At 40.1% G+C, this 21,066-nt stretch overlaps 2 protein-coding genes across 4 annotated transcripts; both read left to right on the forward strand.

Moving 5' to 3' along the window:
- Nucleotides 1-3,274: 3,274 nt before the first annotated feature.
- aldob (aldolase b, fructose-bisphosphate) lies at nucleotides 3,275-7,579 on the forward strand. 3 transcript variants are annotated; one of them, XM_048970649.1, is made up of 9 exons: nucleotides 3,275-3,414; nucleotides 4,248-4,360; nucleotides 4,630-4,841; nucleotides 4,920-4,974; nucleotides 5,234-5,394; nucleotides 6,243-6,326; nucleotides 6,414-6,588; nucleotides 6,778-6,977; nucleotides 7,332-7,579. In XM_048970649.1, exons 2-9 carry the CDS (start codon nucleotides 4,249-4,251, stop codon nucleotides 7,425-7,427), a joined length of 1,095 nt encoding a protein of 364 aa, XP_048826606.1. In that variant the 5' UTR covers nucleotides 3,275-3,414; nucleotide 4,248; the 3' UTR covers nucleotides 7,428-7,579. The 3 variants fall into 3 exon arrangements, with proteins under 3 accessions (XP_048826606.1, XP_048826607.1, XP_048826608.1); XM_048970650.1 differs by having other exon boundaries at nucleotides 3,327-3,457; XM_048970651.1 differs by having other exon boundaries at nucleotides 3,328-3,366.
- Nucleotides 7,580-13,667: 6,088 nt separating this feature from the next.
- Nucleotides 13,668-19,973, forward strand: LOC125704702 (uncharacterized). Its single transcript, XM_048970657.1, has 7 exons — nucleotides 13,668-13,967; nucleotides 14,406-14,447; nucleotides 16,381-16,782; nucleotides 17,004-17,126; nucleotides 17,413-17,463; nucleotides 18,251-18,316; nucleotides 18,810-19,973. Exons 1-7 carry the CDS (start codon nucleotides 13,802-13,804, stop codon nucleotides 18,884-18,886), a joined length of 927 nt encoding a protein of 308 aa, XP_048826614.1. The 5' UTR covers nucleotides 13,668-13,801; the 3' UTR covers nucleotides 18,887-19,973.
- Nucleotides 19,974-21,066: the final 1,093 nt, after the last annotated feature.

Genomic DNA, 21,066 nt, shown 5'->3' on the forward strand with positions numbered 1-21,066 from the left:
TGATGCTCGGGCGTGTCCCAAGACTTCCAGTGGACATTTTATTTAAGACTGTCATGTTTGATCCTGTTTTGACTGATTTCAGCAGCTACTCTAAGACCCTTCTGTCATACCTGATGGAAGCTGCCAGAATCGCTCAGCAGCACACCGTCAAAGAACAAGAATGTCAGGCTCATCAGTACAATAAGAGGGTTAAAGGTGTCTCTGCAGGTCGGAGATTGGATGCTACTTGCCAACAAAGGAGAGCAGGGCAAGAAGAAACTAGTGGACAAATGGGAGCCTGCGGTGTATACGGTTGTTGAGAGACACCCCAAAACCCGTATCTACGAGATCAGAGATGCTGTGGGTTCTGCACAGAAACTTTTTGTTGGATGTGACTTTTCTTCCTGTCCAGGATACACTGCAAGTCATTCATTGGATGACTCATTTGCTGCTGATGATCTCAGTGTTTGTGGAAAACTAGGCGAGCTTAGTAGCTTGGACAGAGAAACTTCTCAAACACGGACGTCCTTGTGGGTACTTTCCCATGCTGATCGTAGTGTTGACGGGGATCCTGTGGCAGAAGAGCTTGTTTCACAAGATACAGGACGACAAGAGGCTATATCAGTGTTTCCCAACCTTTTTTGAATTGTGTACCCCCTGAGAGATTTTCTCATACCACAAGTACCCCCTTTGTCAAATGTGTTGATGATTCAATAAAAGTAGAACGTACAACTGATTATCAAATTTAAAACATTTTATTAAATCTCCATAACTTGAACATTTAATTCATTAAGCAACACATCCCAGATAGATTTTCTTTCTATACCAGGGCACAGCTAATGGAATGGCTGATAATATTTACCCATCATCAGGGAAATTAAATATAAATTTTTTTTCCACGTACCCCCTGTAATGTGCTCGCGTACCACTAGGGGTACGCGTACCCCCGGTTGGGAATCACTGGGCTATATAATTCGCTGGCCCACCCAACACGCATCCTGACATGGTTCCTACTTCAGTCAGTTCTTTGGTTGACCATGGAGAGAACAAGTCGGACACAGTTCCCACTCAAGTAAGTTGTCCCATTGACTCCAGTGGAGCACAGACTGACACAGTTCTTGTTCCTGATGGTGACTCTGCAGAAATGAAGATTGTTCCTGTTTCTGACCTTGACAGGTTTCAGACCTTCACTCATCACCACAATGAACCACCTTCCGATTTGCACAGACAAGACTCTGATCAGGTTACGGTGTAGAGCATTGTAGTTACAAGGGCTGGGAGAGTAGTCACAAGAGTCAATAGGCTTATAGAAAATATGGTCCAAAAACCTCATTGTATGGGGTCTCTAACCATTGCAGAAAGTTCAGTCTGTAGCATAAAAGGTTTTCTTGTCACTATGCGGAAAGCATAATTGGTTAAGACTCAGCTTGAATTTCAGGGGACCAATTAAAATGGGGTGTAGACTGCACCTCAGTGTTCTTGAAGAGTAGGAAGGGTTGAAGGATCAACCTTCCCTACTGCTTTAAATCTGCTTGACGGATAGTTTTCTAACTGAACCATAAGATGAGATCTTTTGTGTGAACTGGTCCAGAGTTAACAATATGGATTAAAAAACGAAATTCGAGGGCGAACCAAGCCATTATTTTGTTCTGTGTAACGCATGTTTGGTCTTGTATAAATCCTGTGGCAAATTGGTTTTGATCATTTAAGTTCTCATGAAGTTTCGTCTCGACGGTCGCATATTAGCGTGCTAGCTTACCGGCATGCTGAGGAGATGGTGCGGTTCCACGTTCATGACGTGCATTTCGCTCTTTCATCAGGGGAGCCAGGTGGACAGGACGCTCTGCTCACACAGCTCATGTTTTGTTTTAATATTTCAGGTATTGAGAAGTTTTTGTTTCAATGACGTAAAACCTGCCTGAAGTGTTATTTGCTGTATTCCATTTCAACTTGAACTGTGGCGCTGTCTGTTTTGTCGAGCAAAATAAAATGAGGTATTCATTAATGTGTACCTATTAAATATGTGTTAGACATGTATTAATTATAAAAAGGTTATGGATAATTATATGTGTGTTTTTATGTATGTGTAGGTAAATATGTATGTGTGTTAATGGTTGCATTTGTTTCAAGTGATTTATTTAACTGATTAATAAATTGTTTTTTTTTTTGTACCTTTTTTTTATTTTATTTTGTTATGTTAAAAGTGCAAAAAGGTAAGGGGAAAAAAGCTCTTCTAACGTGGCCGGAGGGGAGCCCGGGGTACGGGACGCTCTGCTCACACAGCTCATGCCGTGTGTTATTATTTCAGCGTTTGAGCAATAAAACATCTGCGATTCAGTCCCTTACGCACAGAACACAACGCAGAGTGGATAAACGGCGCGGCACTTAGGGCCGGGTTACATAAGCATGTAGAGGTAAAGGCAGCCGACTAAAGTGGGAGCGCCGACTTGCCAGCCAATTTCACTTTGCCTCGGACTGGGGGAGTCGGCGGTGATGCTATTCATTTAATATAAAATGCCAAATATATTTAATATAAAATATTAAATGAGCTTCCTTTTGATATTCAGCTTTGGGATCCAAGAGTCAGAGTAGACAAGGTACCTTTTTCGGTTGTTGTGAGCTAGACAGTCGTTCATGTTTTATTGCGCCATCGTATAACGTAATGTACATTGCACTCACTTTTCACATCATGAGCATTTCAAAAATTTTCTCCCAAATCAATCTAATCAATTGAAACCTCAAACTCGAGGCAGGTATTGCCACATATGTCTTCTTTCGGTGTTGCAATATGCTTTATTGAAATCACTGCTTGAGGTCAGTTAAGATTTAAACTCAACACAGAACTATGTAAAAACTGTGTAAAGGGGTCTTGTTCGGCTAAAGCGTACTTGAAGAAGGAGTTATTAAAATGTGTGTCTATTACACGTATTCACCGACAACTAAATAATGTAAATAGGAAAGAAAAAAAAACTAAGCACGAATTAATTATTTATTTGTCAATGAATTATGCAGAATTAGCACACAGGCCTACGTATTATTGTTTATTTGGAAATAGCAATGTGTATATTTATATTGTATACGCGCCACGAGAAAGCATTTAAAGAATGTTTAACTTACAGAAAGTCAGTGCAAACTTCACAAATTCTTTTGACTGGATGAGTGGAGACTAGACTTATTCTTCTAGCATAATTTAACATTTTGATTAAAAAAAAGAAAGTCAAACCACTCCCATTTCAGGATCTGCTGGCCAGTGAAATTCTCGAGCCGCCATCCGCCTTCGCCACGTGACACCTCTCCTGTCATCTGCAGCTTTGGGGTTTTTTCTTAAATAGCGCGTCAGTCCAGGTGCCTCTTCCCAGTTTGTGTGAACTGCAGTGGAAGCTTTAAGTAAGCACGGCGTTCTTATTTCAGCAATCGCAGTCAAGAATTCTATAAGTAAGCCTTATGTTCTTTTTAATACCTGCTGAATCATATTTAGGTAAATGGTTGTTTGATCTTGTTGCAAAGTTAACTTGCTGAATTGTAATTAAGTGCATGCAGTAGAATGACAAGTAGTTCGAGTATTTCTGAAGTGGACGAACTAGGCACGCGAATGTATTATGGATCTAGAACACGTTTCAGTTTTCTACGGTTTTTGGCGAAATTTCCTTTCCAGTTCGGTAAAATGTGTTTAAAATGAAATGATAAAAGAAACCAAATTTTGAAGATAAATATAACCGAGTCTTTGCTTTTGAAAAGAAATGCAAGGTTGTTCTCGTGCGTAACACTTTCCATGTCGAAATGCACGATTATTGATTTAAGCAATTTCTTACTAAGTAAACATTAGATCGGCTCGATTTTGTACGTTAGTTACCTAGCATGACAGCCGCCACGTAATATATTGAGTTTTAGGCAACTTGTGGAATTTTAACTTTGATAGTGCAGCACTTTACTTATGCAGAATGTTTTTTTTCCTGACCAAACTTGCATAGACTTCGGCCTTTCGCGGTGAACTGTGAACTTGTTTGTCTGGAAATGCTGACACGTTCGCCCATTAGGCTGAAGTTCGCGGCGCACACAAGGCAAACATTGACAAAGGCACACTGATGACGGAAGGAATGCGCTGAGGACACAGATATTCACGTAGACCCACATCGATGATGCACTCAAGTTAATTGTGAAACGGAAATTATAAGATGTACATTGTGCGGTTTATGTCTTACTGCATTCACTAGACTGGCTTATCGGGTACAACAACTATTCGTAATATGGGTGCTTTTATTTTGTAGGATGACTCACCAGTATCCGTCACTCTCTCCGGAGCAGAAGAAGGAGCTCTCCACCATTGCCCAGCGCATTGTTGCTCCTGGAAAGGGCATCCTTGCAGCAGATGAGTCTGTTGGTGAGCGCAAAACTGCGTTAAAATGTGGGGCGGATCTCCAGATACAGGAGGAACTTTTATTTTGAAGCGTTGGGTCATATCAAAGGCGATGCTCAAGTGTGCTATTGGCATTGCTGAGCTGGCCATGTGACCCCTTGGGGCATCGCTGGAAATTCGGGTCCCCCCTGAATCGTGCCCCCCGCACCCAGTGGCCCCTGTAAGGTGGTGCCCCCCCTTGAATCTGCCAGGGTACCCCTGCATTTCATTGCTCCCCCCCTTCCATTCTCCAGGTACTATGGGAAAGCGCCTTCAGAAGATAAACGTGGAGAATAACGAAGAGAACCGGCGCTTCTTCCGCAACCTGCTCTTTTCCGTCGATTCCTCGATTGCCAACAGCATAGGCGGAGTCATCTTCTTTCATGAAACTCTGTACCAGAAGTCTGACAAGGGGGTTCCGTTCCCTAAGCTCGTTAAGGAGAAGGGCATCGTGGTGGGCATCAAGGTAAGCGGGCGACTGGCACATCCCTCGCGATCTGCAGCTGTCTGCCGTCGTCAGGTGCTGATTCGGTGTCATTTATAGGTGGACAAAGGAACAGCCGGACTGAATGGGACAGATGGGGAGACGACGACACAAGGTGGATGTCATTTTCTGTCCTTTCGTACTGCAAATAACCAATATCTTTTGATGCTGATAACCATCAGTCTTTTGATGTGTTTCGTGTTTATTGTTTTTATCAGTTTTTTATCGCATACGTGAATCCAATATTCATGCAGCCCTGTCGGCTTGAAAATTGAAATTCAGAATCTATATGTCAAGCATTGTTTTTTTTTTTTTTATCAAATATGTACTGTGGGTAGAAGTGCGTAGTGCATTGCTGCGGCTCTGCTTTGCAGGGCTCGACGGTTTGGCGGAGCGCTGTGCCCAGTACAAGAAAGATGGGTGTGACTTCGCCAAGTGGCGGAGTGTGCTGAAGATCTCCGACGGCTGTCCGTCGGCCCTTGCGGTGGCCGAGAACGCCAATGTGCTGGCGAGATACGCCAGCATCTGCCAGCAGGTGCGTGTCTCTCGCCCCCCCTGCTCGTGTCGTTCATGTGCAGTCCGACCGGCCGATACCGCAGGTGAACTAAGCGGCGTTACTTTCGGGCTGACGGTAACCAAGCATTTGCACAGTGTAAAATGTGGACCTTTAACAAAAATGCACAAATCATTGGGCTTTGTTTTACTTTACAAAGGATCGTTGTATTTGTGCCAAAACTGTATTTCAAGGTTCAAGGTACTTTATTGTTATCAGCAGCTGTGTCCACCTACATAGTCTGATGAGCCAAAGTTTCTCCATAGAGCAGGAGTGCATGACGTATTTACATTGACGTATAACGAGCGTACAACATGCACACGGACAAGACCAACACGAAACATTGAACACTGCAACATTATGCAATATAAGGCCATGGGGCATTGAGGTGTTTCTGTATATGAATATAAATATAGAATGACTGGCATAGTGTGACAGAGAGCCACTTAGCGCCATGCTGGGTCACAAATTATTGCATATAAGGAGGTTATAGCAGCATTGGTTGAGAATTATAAGTAAAGTGCACGTGCCAATTGAGAGTTTAATAATGGAGTAATTATGAGGTAAATGATAGTGCACCGGAATGACATTTGCTTAGGCAGAGATTCATGAATGTTTAGCATTAAGAATTCTGATGGCTTGTGGTATGAAGCTGTCACACAATCTGATACTGTAATACGTCAGGTATCTGTATGTTATTACACTGAAATACACTTCCAATTGAAACCTTATATTAACTTATTATGTATTTTTTGTGAAAATTTGTATTAAAATGAATTCATCCCATTCCATGCAGAATCCCCTGATAATCCTCCTTTACTCTACCGCAGAATGGCTTGGTTCCTATTGTGGAGCCCGAGATCTTGCCCGATGGAGACCATGACTTGAAGCGGTGTCAGTATGTTACTGAAAAGGTCCGCGCTCGTATCTGCTTATTCGTCTTTAGCTGTCGCTGCTAACGTTGCGTCGGATGTTCGACTTCACTCTGGGGATCCTTCCAGGTGCTGGCGGCTGTTTACAAGGCCCTCTCTGACCATCATGTCTACCTGGAAGGCACCCTGTTGAAGCCTAACATGGTCACTGCAGGGCATTCGTGTCCTAAGAAGTTCACCTCTGAAGAGGTCGCGATGGCAACAGTTACAGCCCTGAGGCGTACAGTACCCGCCGCTGTGCCTGGTAAGAGGGGCGGGAGAATATCAGGATAATAAAGTTAAATGCTTAGGCATTGAAAAGGCAGCCAAATTGGAAACGGTGCAGATTTTTCTCAGGATCTAACAGAAGCTCGCTGTGTAATGGGATGCCTTGACTGTACTGTCATTACAGTATTTCTCAGTTCTGTTTTGTTTTGCTTCATTTTGCCAACAGGTATTTGCTTCCTGTCTGGAGGCCAGAGTGAAGAGGAGGCCTCTCTCAACCTTAATGCCATAAATCAAATGCCCCTCCACCGACCCTGGAAGCTGACATTTTCGTACGGCCGTGCCCTGCAGGCTTCTGCTCTGTCTGCCTGGAAAGGCAAGCAGGAGAACAAACAGGCTGCACAAAATGCCTTTTGCACACGAGCCAAGGTAATCAGGTTAATACTGAGGGGGAGGTGCTATAAGCTCATGGGAATTTCGTACATAAAAATGCTTTGACGATGGAACAAAAAAATGATTGGTTCTCATTATAGAGGAGGTGAGTCCAAGCAGCTAGAGGAGAAGGGACCAAGACATCTCATTGGTTGTTCCTGCCTCCTTTAGTTGCTTGGACCCACCTCCTCTACTATCTGATTGGCTCTGAGAGATAACCAGTCATTTTTCTTTCTGCCCTCAGAACATTTTTGTGTGAGTATTTCTGAGCATTTGTGGGAGTCACTGGTTTACTGCACCTTTTGATACATTTTAAAGATAATATTTACAGTTGCTGTTTGTCTTCCTCAGATTAATGGCCTGGCATCAAAGGGAGAATACAAGCCTACAGGTGAAAGCAACCAGGCTGCAACCCAATCTCTCTTCACAGCCAGCTATGTTTACTAGAATGGGAATCCTCGGTAGATTACCCAGCAAACGGTACCCCAGACAAGTGACAGAAGCAATCTCATAAGGGAATTAAAAATTAGCGTTCTATAGATGAACCATGGCTGCAATGTTTATTTGGGATTTACTGACAAATAAAATAAAAAACCATACTACTGGTCTTTGAATAGTGGTGTACAGTACCAGTCAAAAGTTTGGACACGCCAAGCCGCCTACAAAGCAGTGTGATGGTATCGCATCACATGACCTGGCCACCTGACCTGCACGGTACAGATGGTTTAGGAGGAGTTTGACCAGAGGGGGAAGAGAAAGCAGTCAGTGAGTGTGATCAGTGTTGGTTTATAGTTTTGGTGTCTTCATAAGTATTCTAAAGTGTTGTATTATAATTAAATTTTTCTATGGCAGTCGTGTCCAAGCTTTTGACTGGTACTATATGTGACAACTCAATGTCTGAATGAGGCATAAAAGAAAGGTGTTTGTGGGTGAAAGGATTGTAAATTGAGGTGGCTGTACTGAAAACAGAGGTAGTACTACACACACTCACACCCAAAGGACAACAACACAACAGCAATGGGTTTCAGGGGCCTGAATCACAAAGCCAGATTTCTTGCTTAGCCAGATAACTTGTTGGATTTAAGGTAGTCTGGGGTAAATGAACTTTCTTCATTCACTCACATTTAGCCCAGACTACCTTAAATCTGAAAACATATCTGCAAGAAATCCTGCTCTGTGATACAGGCCCCTGGAGTAACCTAGGCCAAATAACTTCAGAGTAACTTAGTGAACATCCAACCTGTCTTATTTTATCCCAATCTAAAAATAAATAAAAGTGAAAATCACAGCCGGTCAGACGAAAAACAAAATCCAGGAAACCAAGCAAACTGCGAAACCTGAGACCAAGGTACCAAAAAAGGAAGATCTACAACGGAGCGGATGGACGAGACTGTAATGAGAGGATCGGCAAAGAGCTAGAAGGGAGGGATGGACCCACAAAGGCGCAGGGTGACAAACACAACAGCGCATGGACACAGCAGCATGTAACAGTGTAATAAATTATTGCTCTGCTAGCATGATTTCCTTCATTTGCCCCTGACAGTGTCACACTGATTAAATTAAATAACAAAGATAAATTAATGAACACGTTAATAAAATACAGCTTTATATTTTCTCTGTATGAGAAAGACAAGTTTATTAACATAAGTAAAATTAATCCTATGGCACTAAAACAGTTTAGATAATTTACTGACCACAAAATAAATATCTCGCGCTACAGATGCTTACAGTCATTTGACACGAGAACAGAGCAGGTGCGCTGCCAGTTTTAATGGCCAGTCCTTCCGCTCCGTGGAAGTTCCAGAAACAAGCGAGAACTTGACGGTATCTTGCAGACCCCGTTCACAGGCTCGGTTACAGTAAGTGTGGCAGTGTCAGCATAATTGTCACAATGCATATCCATCTTACAAGGACAGAATGAGGGAAGAAGACTCTGAGTTCAATGCAGCAATGATTGGTTTAGATTGGGACAGACTTCAGGGTACCACGTTACCTCCTGCGGAGAAACAGAGTCGTCGTTCTCGACGGATCCACATGCGAAGGCAGGAAGCAGACCGCCTACCGAGCTCGCCGTCTCCCACGAGAGATTTTAAGCTTTACGTCAGCGAAGGCCTGGTGCACGCGGGCTCTCAGCTTTCAGCGTGTATTCAAATGGCCAAGTATTAATGCTGCCTCGTGCACCAGCACCCTTGTTTGTATGGTCCAGTGAGGGACATGTACTTCTTATTGCCGATGACAGGGTCAGTATCTCTGGGATTCGAAGGTGCACTTCCATATCTGAGTGGGAAAAGTTTTAACCGCATGATAATTTAACGCAAGTAAATCACTGAATCCTCAAGCCTCCCCTAGCTATTTTATTGTATACACTAACACCAGTCAAAATTATCGATACCAGGAATCGAATATAAATTAGCTATAGCTAACTTGAACAACAATTATTGATGTAAATAGCCATTATCAAATGTTTATATATAGATTTATCATAACAATAAATATATACACCAAAAACTTACTTTAAAAAGTAAAACCTAAGCCAAGGCAGATAATTACAAACTAACGGTTTCCTAAGTTAGTCTAATTAAATTAGTTAATAATGATAACAGAATCCTGCACACACATACCTTTGTCTGCCAACGAAGATCTTGGTAGCTACGTTTATAGATTCAGGCCAGTTACCAAGTTTGGTCAACTAGCTGCATGGTTTACATGCACGTAACAGTTTCATTACCTTGTAAACAGTCTTTAGGGTTTGCAAACTACCCCAACGCTTTTAGTGCTTTTTTCAAAGTACAAAGTTGCCCTTGGTAGACAGGCCAATTAACTAAAACAACAAACATCTATTCATAGTGATATGTTAGCCGCTACACGTTTGAGCCACCTGTGTTACGTTTCAATAAATAACCATTTCCAAAATACTAGCAGATATATAATTCAAAAAGATTATGGTTTCCTGGTTCGCTCAAACATACCAGCCACAAAAACCCACGAAAAGCATCGAGACAAAAAGACAAACGCGATTACACAGCCGCACGTGTATGGTGGTATTTCCTTAAAATTAAACGAAAATAATATTGAGTACAAAATAGGCCTAATTTTATTATTAATAATAATAATAATAATAATAATAATAATAATTAATGTACAGTTTACATTAATCTATTACTATCATTCTCGATTCATGATTATTACTTTGCATTTGAATCTGTCTTAACATTTACGGTCCCTCCGTACTTAGGGCCCGATGAGCATGTTTATGGACCTTAAGTCCAACACAAGAGGCTCAAGTACATTAGAAGATGCTACATCTGCCCTCGGCTTAGTAGCCTAAGGTACAGTTAGAAAATCCCACCATTAGTTTCAAATTTAGAAACATTTTCGTCGCGGAGTCAGTACTGAGGACTGTGAAAGCGCTCTGTTAATTCCCACATGAACTTTTAATTAATCATCGTTAAAGAACACGAAATTCAAAACAAATTCAGAAATAATTGTGTGTATATGATAATCCCTCCATCCGTTTTCCAGTGTGCATTTCATCTTAAGAGCTTTAGATGAAATAATTCAAAGGTTAAACCCTAGAATCATTGCTGATGGATCACCAGTTAAATCTAGAGCTACTCGTTTAGGTTTTAACAGCACTAAGAATTATAATGCAATTTTCATGTGTCATATCTTATGCACATTATTTTCTCTTTTGACAAATCTTCGTCAGATAAGTGTTAGCGGGTGTCGCTTTTTGGGGCTACCTTTTACATTAACTACGTTTTTTTTCAGACTGGGACTTAGCTGCCAGCTTTGGTCAGCTGGCTGGCGTGAGATATTCTCTACTCGCATGCACGCGCATTTACATGTACGTAACAGTTTTATTACCTTGTAAATGGTCTAAGGTTTGCAAACTACCCCAACGCTTTTGATGTAGCTAATTTTAGGTTTATAATGAAACGGTATGGACATGCCTTAAGATTTCTTGCGCGAGCAGGAGAATTTAAAACCAGATGCGTGAGAGTTGGCAGCCTTGTGTTTAACGTTCGCTTCAGATGGCTGGGAAGCTGTCTGTGATTCGAATGTCATTGCATGGCTCAAATCTCAGGGTCACTTGTCCGCTTGCTTCGGTAATTTTCTGAACCTGCCGCCTTAACTGTATGTCAGTTGGAATAAAAGCATTGGAGAAATATGTCTGGTGTACACTAAGAGTGCTCCAGATGGTTATTCTATGCATAACATGCATGCGATCTCAGAAAAAAAGTCTGCTTTTTGATGCGACAGGCAGCTGGGCCTGGCAGATTTCCCCCCACCTTCACTGTTAGGTCATTTTCACTCTCGATCTCCGTGCTCCGTAGTAAAGCACGGCCTACTCACGCCGGAGCTCAAACGCCTCTTTAATTTCGTACCGCCAGGTTTGGTTTCTTCTTGAATGTGTGAAAGAGAAACATTATTCATCTGTCCCTTTCTGATGTGGAAAGCGGCGCCAAATCGAAAATGGCGATAGAAAAAACAGGGAAAAACGAGTAGTAGTGCAGTGGGTAAATGTGCTGTTTTGGTCAATGTATTATATTTATAGTTGCTGCATATTACATATGAAGATACAATGTAATTCTATGTAATGTGTAATATTATTACATATTAAGAAACAATGTAATTCTATGTAATGTGTAATACGATTACATATTAAGAGCCCTGACTTGATGAGGGACCATGAATTTTGATAGCATTTTTAATGGTTCTGCAGTAGCATAGTGTGAACTATACTCTACAGAAAAACAGGCGTACACACGGATGCACTCAACTGTAAGAAAATCTTAACATAAAGCATGAAATAACACGATACGCGTGTGTGATTTCCGGGGTTTACCTCTTCGATAACTTCATTTAAATTACTACTCATGGGTATACGTATAAGATTGTATCACATGTAAAGCAATGTGATAATGAAATAGGGGGAAAATGAGTAATACGTGATTTGCAGGGGGAAAAGTAATGTAAATATACTGTCTGAAAAAAGTACCAATTGTTACCCCTCCAGGGTCTGCCAGTTGTACAGTAGTTGTAAGTAAATGTACACTTGATTCTAATTTAAGGTACAGAAATGAACTCTGGGGAACATCTCTGCACCATTGGGGTACATTAATGTTGTTTGTACCCTGGGGAACAAAACTGTACCAGTGCTGTACCCTTTCTCTGACGACGTAATCCCGAGGGACTGAAACGTGAAAATGATCTAAAATGAATCCCAGCAAATAAAGTTATATCAGAGGTTCTTCATATTAAAATTAAAATTGATATCTTGCTGGTTCACACACACACATATATCACAACTGTGAACTGCGAACATGAGAAGATCATTACAGAAGCACACGAGGTTGGGAAAACGCCGCTTTTTGCCGTTTCGCGGGACAACGAAAGTGTAACGAAACAAGTATTTGATGTTTTTGTGACTAATGTGTTGATGTGTATTTATTTGATTTAACAAAATGCAATTAAACCTGAAATCTAAACAAAGAACAAGAATAATAAATATGAGACTAGAAAAATATCAGATCCGTCCCGTAATCGAGTTTATTTTGCGTGTATGCGCCTTCGTTAAGAAATATACGTTTCTTTTTTTCATATTAAAAGAAACTTAGATTATCGAAACACTGAAACCCATACATTTATTCCAGCTTTTAACTTTTAAAAGTGATTTCTGGCTATGACCCGTGAACTACTTCTTCATGTATCAGAACAATAAAGTACAAAAATAAAAACTAATACAGAGGTATTAGAGTAGGCCTGTTTAAAAGCAGGGTAATAGTGTGGTTGATTGATGTCCCAACCATGGGCATGCTACTTCTCGGTGGCTTTAGGGATCAGCTATGGATCGTCACATTAATGTCAAATGGAGTATGGACAACGACGAGAGCATGAAAACGTTATTCTTGAATTTCTACATAATGTTATACAAAATAAATTTGTTCTAAATGGGTCTTTAACATATTGTTTCGATGACATTCTCGCAAATCGCTCACACTGGAAGTTGAAACATTTCTGTATACGATTATTCATATCGCTTCTGAATGCAAAGTACTTCCCATAATAATGTAATGGATTTTGCACAGTTCGCTTTCCTGTAACGCGCTGCACATTCTAACAATACATTGTTTATTGTTCAGGTAACTTAACAGACCTTTCTACATTCGGAAATCATAAACAACCATAACCTATCAGAAGAAATACACCGTTACGATATATTTGTAAATGTAAATTAAAGATGCCACACACCGTTTTTACATTATTTACCTTTTTAAGCAGGTAGATGGAAAAAGAAGAAAAAAATAACCATTGTAGTACAGTAATTTGTACACAGAAGATGAGCTGAAGCTGCGCACTTGGTATTTTTCTCAGTAAATCCATTGAACGGTAAACCACCTGCGAAAGATGAAAGAAAATGAAACCAAATGAGAACCGAATCATGCAACAGTCATAACTCGTCTACTGACTTGTGTCGTGGTGCGACTAGTGGTTTAATGGAATACATAGAACAGAGGGTAAAAAAACATTATTACAGCGTCTGCACAGGTATGCCCTGGGCATTGAAGCACACCATCTCCACCATGGGTGTGAGAAACCTAAGTGTGACGCAATTTTGTGCACCTGGGGGAGCATAAAAACGGAAGAAATGAACATAGTTACTGTCTCCTAAACATCGCAATCATTTCTTACTCTTTCGCTAAGTATTTTTTTCTTTTTTTCACTCCTCGTTCATCTGCTTATTCTATGCTTCCCTTCTCCCCCACCCCCATCTTTCTTTCTCTCTCTCTCTCTCTTTTCATCGCTAACACACTTTGATGCAAGGAAGTTCTATGTATGCAAAGAGGCCGAGAAAGAGCAGCAGAGCCGATGGGAGAGTCGCACTATTTCTCTCGTGCACACTTCCTTCACCTTCATTTCTCGTGCTGATCTCCGGTCTCTCGTGCTTTCTCCACATCTCTCGCTCTGCCCGATCTTCTAGAGGTAAGACACGCCTGAATTTAATGTTATTAATAAAATAATGTTCTGTCTTGTAATCGCACTTTTTGTAACTGGAATATAGGCTAATGAGATTATCCAAGTAAATAATACATGTACATATCTGATGAAAGTCAGCCTAACAGTGACATTAATTGTTACGATTATATATAAAAAATACATGCCCAGTCTTGCTGCTACAAGTAGGTTTATTTATTTATTTATTGTAGGCACTATTAGGGTATAACCATTATACTGGCGCCGTTCATTATTTTCTCAACAATTTTTAATGAATTTAACTCCCCATTGTAGCGTTTATTTTGCCTTAAGTTGATAGAATAAATTAGGTTTGCATATTGAACTAATATATGAATTTTATAAACATCACCGGTGAGATTGATCCCTGCCTATTTGGTAACATTGTACTTTACATGACTCTTTCAGTGACGATGGTGAAGCTGACAATTATTGCCGTATTACTGTTTGGTAAGTTTGTTTTTGGTTCAATAAACATAGCAGTCCGTTTGTTGTATCAGAATATAAGCAAACACGTGGCGCCTTTTTCAGTCTAAACCTGACAACAGGAATGCGTTTGGCCTGCTATCCTAAACTTGGAAACCTCTTGAGTTTAACATGCATCAAAAAAGTAATTTAAACGTATTAATTACGGTACGGTGCAAAAGTTGCAGGCCGTCAAACATTTATCTGGGAAGTAAGTGTTTATTTGCTCAGAAACAAAAAACGTTTTGAAATAATTTACGAATATAGTTCAGTATAGATCAGTGACATAATAAATCCAAAGAAGCATTTCATCTGTTCTACAAAAAGTTATATCTTCGTATCTTGTTGCAATGGACGGCCAGATGAATACTGCTTCAGTTCCCAAACCTCTCCTCAGGGGCACCAAAACCATACCATGTCTTCATTAAAGTTCACCAGCAGCTCAGTTAATTAACTTAGCAAGTGTGGCGAGACGATGAGGTAATGGCGAGGCAAAAAAATCGCATGCCAGTTGGTGAGTCAAGAATTACATGGGTGAACTGGATTGTCACTGCGAGCAGTGCGATGACTTTAAGAGAGGTCAATGCCATGATTCGGCAGATATGAAATTCATAGTTCCACATCAGGATAAAAAAACCAAACGTCGTTTAAATTTTTTATTAGGGCAGTATTGTCTATACGGCAATAACGCATTATGTTTTTGTGGTTACGTGCGAATGTAATTTCTGTCGAAAGATGGAATGCTTGATCAGTTAGGCCTATTTCTTCAACTGTGGGGTAATTCTGGCCTTTTATGTATGTTGTTGTTCCTGCTGAACTTGCAATTAGATAATTATGACTGACCGTTATTATCACTAGTCTTGATATTTGTGAATTTTTGAAAAATATTAGGCGTGCCTTGTAAATTTATAAATAAGAGTTTATTTGTTGTTAAAATAGCAATGTGGGTGCAATTATGATTATTCAGCTTCTTAAAAACTTGCCGTTGCAGTAATAATTTAATTTTAGTTGTAGAGTTTTTGCTATTGTGTCAGATACATAACAGAACCGAACGAAGTAAAATGAAGCTTTTTAAAATTTTGTTTGCATTTATGTGTAACACTCTTCAGTCGCTTAGAGGCAACATGCAGATATTGTTATAGCAGCCTAGTGAATGCTAATGCTAATTTAATACAAGCCAGCAGGAACGGAGGATCTGCAGGAACATGACTGAGGATATATGGCCTGCAGTGTTTTCAAGGTGCTGGTTTGGGTGTCGTTTGGTCGCTGCAGATCAGCTCAGTCTTAAAAGGAAAAGAGTAAAAGTAAAAGCTTTTAATTGCTGCTACTTCTGCAATCATCAGTATTACTTTTACTGTAATGATATGGATGCAGTTATGGAAATTGATCAAACAATGACAACAACAACAACAACAATAATAATAATAATAATAATAATAATAATAATAATAATAATAATAATAATAATCTCACACAGTGATGTCGTTTCTCCAGGGCAGCACATTTGAATTCAATCTCAGCTCTTTGCATTTTTGTACTTTCCGTGTTCTTCCCGTGTTCATCCAATGTTCACCCCGCGCTCTCCCCGTGTTCATCCAATGTTCACCCCATGTAACTTGGGTTTTCTCATGCAATTTGAAGACATGCAGTTATGTGATTTGGTGTCCCTGAAATGGCTGCAATGCGTGATTGTGAGTGCGTGTGCGTGTGCGTGTGCGTGTGCGTGTGCCTGCCCTGTGGCAGGCCGGAATACTGTCTGCGGTGTTTCCCTGCCTCATGTCCTCTGTTTCCTCAGATAGGCTCCAGGACCCCTGTGATCCTACACTGGATGAGTAATTAGTAGATGGATGGTGGGTTATTCATCACATCAGCAACAACAACAAAAATAAAAATAAGCTCTCATTTGCTCTTATTGCAGTTGTGTGCAATGAATCCCTACCTACTCAACCTACTACTCCAACGATAACCACCAGAAACGCTACTGAGCCTACTACCTGTCTGGCATGTTCTACACCTGTGACAGTCCCGTCACCATCACCCACTGCTCCTCCTCCCCCGGTCCTGGCATTCATCACCGTGAGTGCCAAGGCGAGCTCGTGCCACGGGGCCCTCCACGTCGTATTTAACCTCTCAGATGTGGCCCCACTCTGCTACCAAAGTTACGAAAAGCTCACATCCTTAAGGAACGTGTTCTGCGCCAATCTGGGGTGTGACAGATTCGAGGGATGGAAACAGTCACAAAACTCTAGAGGTTACGAGATTGTGGAAAATGGAATTAGGCCGCGTAACAACTGCATGACGCTGGAGCTTGTGTGTAAAGGTAAGTCCGTGTGCATGTACCTGTGCATTTTAAACATTTTTGAAAGTTATTTTCAACACTATCTCACCATGCCATCAGCTCTGAACCTAAAGTTCATGGTTTTTGAGCACCACCTATGACAGGAAGGCGTATTTTTGAAGGTGCTCTGCCTTTTCTCTGTAGTAGAACTAGAGTGTCTTTTTAAAACCAGAAGTGTCAGTTCCTTCATTCTGCTCATCCAGCTCCCCCCAAGAGTAAAGAACTAATAGGCTACAAGACTGTGACGGGGCTGCTGATCACGGCCATCCTAGTCCTGCTTTTCCACAGGTTCGGACACAAGAGGTGCACCACCCTTCACAACAAATGTAAGTTGGGAAACACGGAAAATTAAGCTCTTAGTAGTCATCCTCCTTTGATTGATACAGGTTTTATCAGTCTGACGCCAATATATATTTAATGCCCAGCATATGCTTCTATTGTGGACGGCTATTTTGCTGCATGTTCCTGTATAGTTAATATGTTTGTAAAAAGCAAAAAAAAAATTCCTTGTTTCTTAAACATTATGTACCCTGCTGACTTAGATCCAGGACTTTTTCCACTGTGACTGTGGGTTCTGTGTACATGGACATAAATGGTGCGTTTTCTGCGCAGTGTTTAAACGGAGGAATCGGGAGTGGATTGGACCCACGCAGAGTCAGAGTGGTGAGTGGTCTGCGTGATTTTTTTTGTTAATAGACACTTTTACACAAAGCGGCGGACGCATTGTGTTTCATCATCTAAAAATGTTTTATTAGTAGCTCTGGCAAAGGCTCAGCAGCTCGTTAAACAGGACCGCGCAAAAGGGTTAGACAGTCCAAAGAAACGTGTAAAGCTGTTTATCTGCGTACCAAGTGTACTTTGGCTTAGAACAAAAAACACAATTTAACATTAGAACGTGTGCAAATTAAGAGTAGCACAATAAAAACTAGTAATAATTTCTTCTGTTTTCTAAAAAGTTACTGATATCTAGTTGGGTGGCTAGATGAACACCACTTCAGTTCCCAAACTTCTCCTCAGGGGCACCTCAGCCATTCCACGATTTTGTTAAATTTCACCAACGGCTCAATTAAATAATTAAATTATATTGGTTTAAAAAGTCAGTGAGAGATTGACTAGCTGTATGAGGTGTGCTAGTGGCCAAGTCAAAAAATACATGGCTGCACTGGACGGTCGCTGCAAATACTAGGATGATTATAGCAGAGGTTCTGAAATGGCTAAGCTGACAAACTTTGACAGGCATAATATTATAGTTTTACACCAACACGAGGATAATCTAAACATCATTTTCTTTGCCTGCCTAAGACTTTTGCATAGTGCTGTATTTGCACTGGAGCCTAAACCAATACTCAGTCTATTGCTTGGACCTTCAAGTAGGTTAGTAAACTCGTTTTGTACAGTAACTACTGAATCTGTATATTTCTTTATGACATCTGCCTGCATTTTGTGTCAGTGTCGTTTCACAGAGCGCAGGCCGGAAAGCCTCCCAGCAGCAGCTCAGCGAGATACTCGTACCCTGGTGAGTGCAGGGAATATACGCCCGTAAACCACCGTTCCTGAGACAGCTATAGAACAGCTAAAAGTATACCAGTCATAACTCATACGCTTTGAAATTTAAAGCGTTTTCATGACATATTTTCATTTTGTTGGGAAGAATATGAGGTGAATTTTACGGCATTCGAATGTGGCTTCATCTTTGTGAGAAAAGTTTACGTAGTCATATACATTTATACGTGTAGCCGATGAATGCCGAACTTCAGATCTGTATTAAGCCCACTGTTGTGTTTTAATTAATATACAAGAATTCAGGCAATTTGACTAGAAAGATGACAACAGGGTTTGGATTCCTCTCTTTCCTTACATCTTCACTCACTCACGTGTCGAATGTGATGATGAGGTTACCTGTTGCCAGCACTAGCTGTTCAGAACTGGATACTAGACTGCGTGTTTATTTAAACTGCAACTTTGTAACTCTGGATATAGTGTCAATGACTGCATTTGCTATCCAACAGCACTGGAGAGATTGTCTGTACAACCCAGCAGAGAGCCTTCCTCAAACCGAAACAGTGACTGTGATTCATATAACTAAGTCATCAACATGACCTTTTATATCAACATCGCCATCATGAAACACCAGTTTTTTCTTCTAAGTGTCTAGTAACAAAAACGTTTCATCAAAAAATAAGGGTCCCGGAGCCAAAACAAATGTTTTCCAGATAAACGTCTGGGTTTCGTTCAGGTTGGCGAGCATCCCGAATGGCCACCAACTGTGTTGACATTAATGTGGCATGAACTTGTCAGTCTGAGGTGAGACGATTCGTGTATTATATATGTCAATACAAATTAGGTCCTGCTCTTTATGTTAATGGGACTGCACCTTAATTTTTTACTTCTGGTACAATACTAGAAAGAGTTGGCACGTTCCCCATCACAGTTTTTCAAAAATCCGAGGTCTGAATTTCATTCTGATATTAAAAGAATGTTTTACTTGTTGTAGACATTTAATAATATTTCTCATTTAAGCTTATTTTAGTAAATACTGTAAAAAAAATATATGCACGCATTTTTGTGTTTGTGATGTTATATTTTATACAGCTTTTTGACTTGTGCATTCTTTCAAAACCCGGCTTTCTTAACGCATGACATTAATATACGTGTTATTTTATTGGTTGATGTAGGTAAGCGCAGGTTTTAAAGGCGCCTTATGTCATTTTTGTTTTAAACCAAAACTACAAAACATTGAGTGCGTTTTCAACAAAATGCAAGCATGAGGAAAAGAAAAGATTTGGGAAGGTAGAGGAAGCAGAAAATAAGAACGTTGATCTATTTTTGTAACAGAAATTGGGTTTCCTGTGTCTTTATTCATTTCCTGTTTCTGTGTTATTTTTGTCAGTTCATGTACGCCAGGATCTCCTGTATTCTTGCAGTTCATTCATGCATCCCAGTGCCTCTCTGTGTTATCCCCCCCCCCCCCCCCCATTTTAATTTTAAGTTGACATTTCTCTCCAGTCATTTAACACGCGCAAGATTCTAGACGTACCTGTAAAACTAAGTGGAAAACCTGACGGCCCCAATAATGTTTCAAATGATAAAACTGTGTATATTTTTAACTGTATATATTTCTTACACTGTATTAAAGACTGTCCATGCCTATTTGCATTAAACGGTTGGTTATTTGTAAGCTGATTGTTTTATGAACTACAGTGACCTAAAATGTATTGGGGTGGATCAAAAAAAAAAAAAAGCGATATTTTATCTGATGGAAACTGTATTTTAACTGTATCTGATGGAAAAAAACATTGTTTTATCTATTTAATCTCAATATAAGCTGATATCAGTCAAGATTAGATTATATTTTTTAAAAAGACACATGAACAAAAAAACAAACTATATGGGTATAAAAATGGATGGAATTTATATTCTGTACGTGACAAGGTGTTATAAAATTATACACATGAAATGTTTTTTTTTTTTATAAAAATCACATAAAATACATATTCTGTGATATTAACGCTGGCTTCAATGCATAAGAAACCTTGTAATGTAAATATATTTACACACAATAAGAAACAAAAAATATATCCGGTCACTTCGTGTCAATCAATCTTCTAATTTTGGAGAGGGTGCAGGGTATGTTTAAATTTATATAAACTGAACTGGCAACAAGCGAGTATGGAAAATGAATGAATGAATCGGTGTGATTTTTATTTATACAAGGAGGGTAATGGCAGAGGAAGTTGACATTTTGCAGAAAGCAAAAGCGAGTCTTACATATAGTACTAGTAGGGTGCACCAAATAAAGCGGCCATTGCATGGTTCATTTATTCTATTATGTTACATCACATGATATTTTTTTGCTATGCAACATTCACAAATATTTTCAAACGATAAATTTCTACAATGTGTCGCAACTGTATAACATGGCAGTAAGACAAAAACAACATATTTAAAAAATCACTCATTTCACCTTCAACTGAATGAACATCAGCAGCGTCTCTAAGTCACAGTACAAGGTTACAGAAATGAATCTCGAGTTCGACTTTAATTTATTTTTGCGGTACGCCCCTCAAACGTTTTTGGTAACTACCGTGCTTGCGGAAATCCTGAAAACATCAACGCATGCTCCGTCAGTTACGGTTAAAACATTTTGCTTGTTATTCATAGATGAGAATAAGAATGTTTCCGATATACATGTACCTGATAAAATAATTGAATACAATATTTAAAACCGACAGTAAATACTTTCATATTTAAAACAACGTATATAGC

This window comes from Brienomyrus brachyistius, chromosome 12, assembly GCF_023856365.1.
Source record: "Brienomyrus brachyistius isolate T26 chromosome 12, BBRACH_0.4, whole genome shotgun sequence".
In the NCBI taxonomy this organism is placed as follows: domain Eukaryota; kingdom Metazoa; phylum Chordata; class Actinopteri; order Osteoglossiformes; family Mormyridae; genus Brienomyrus; species Brienomyrus brachyistius.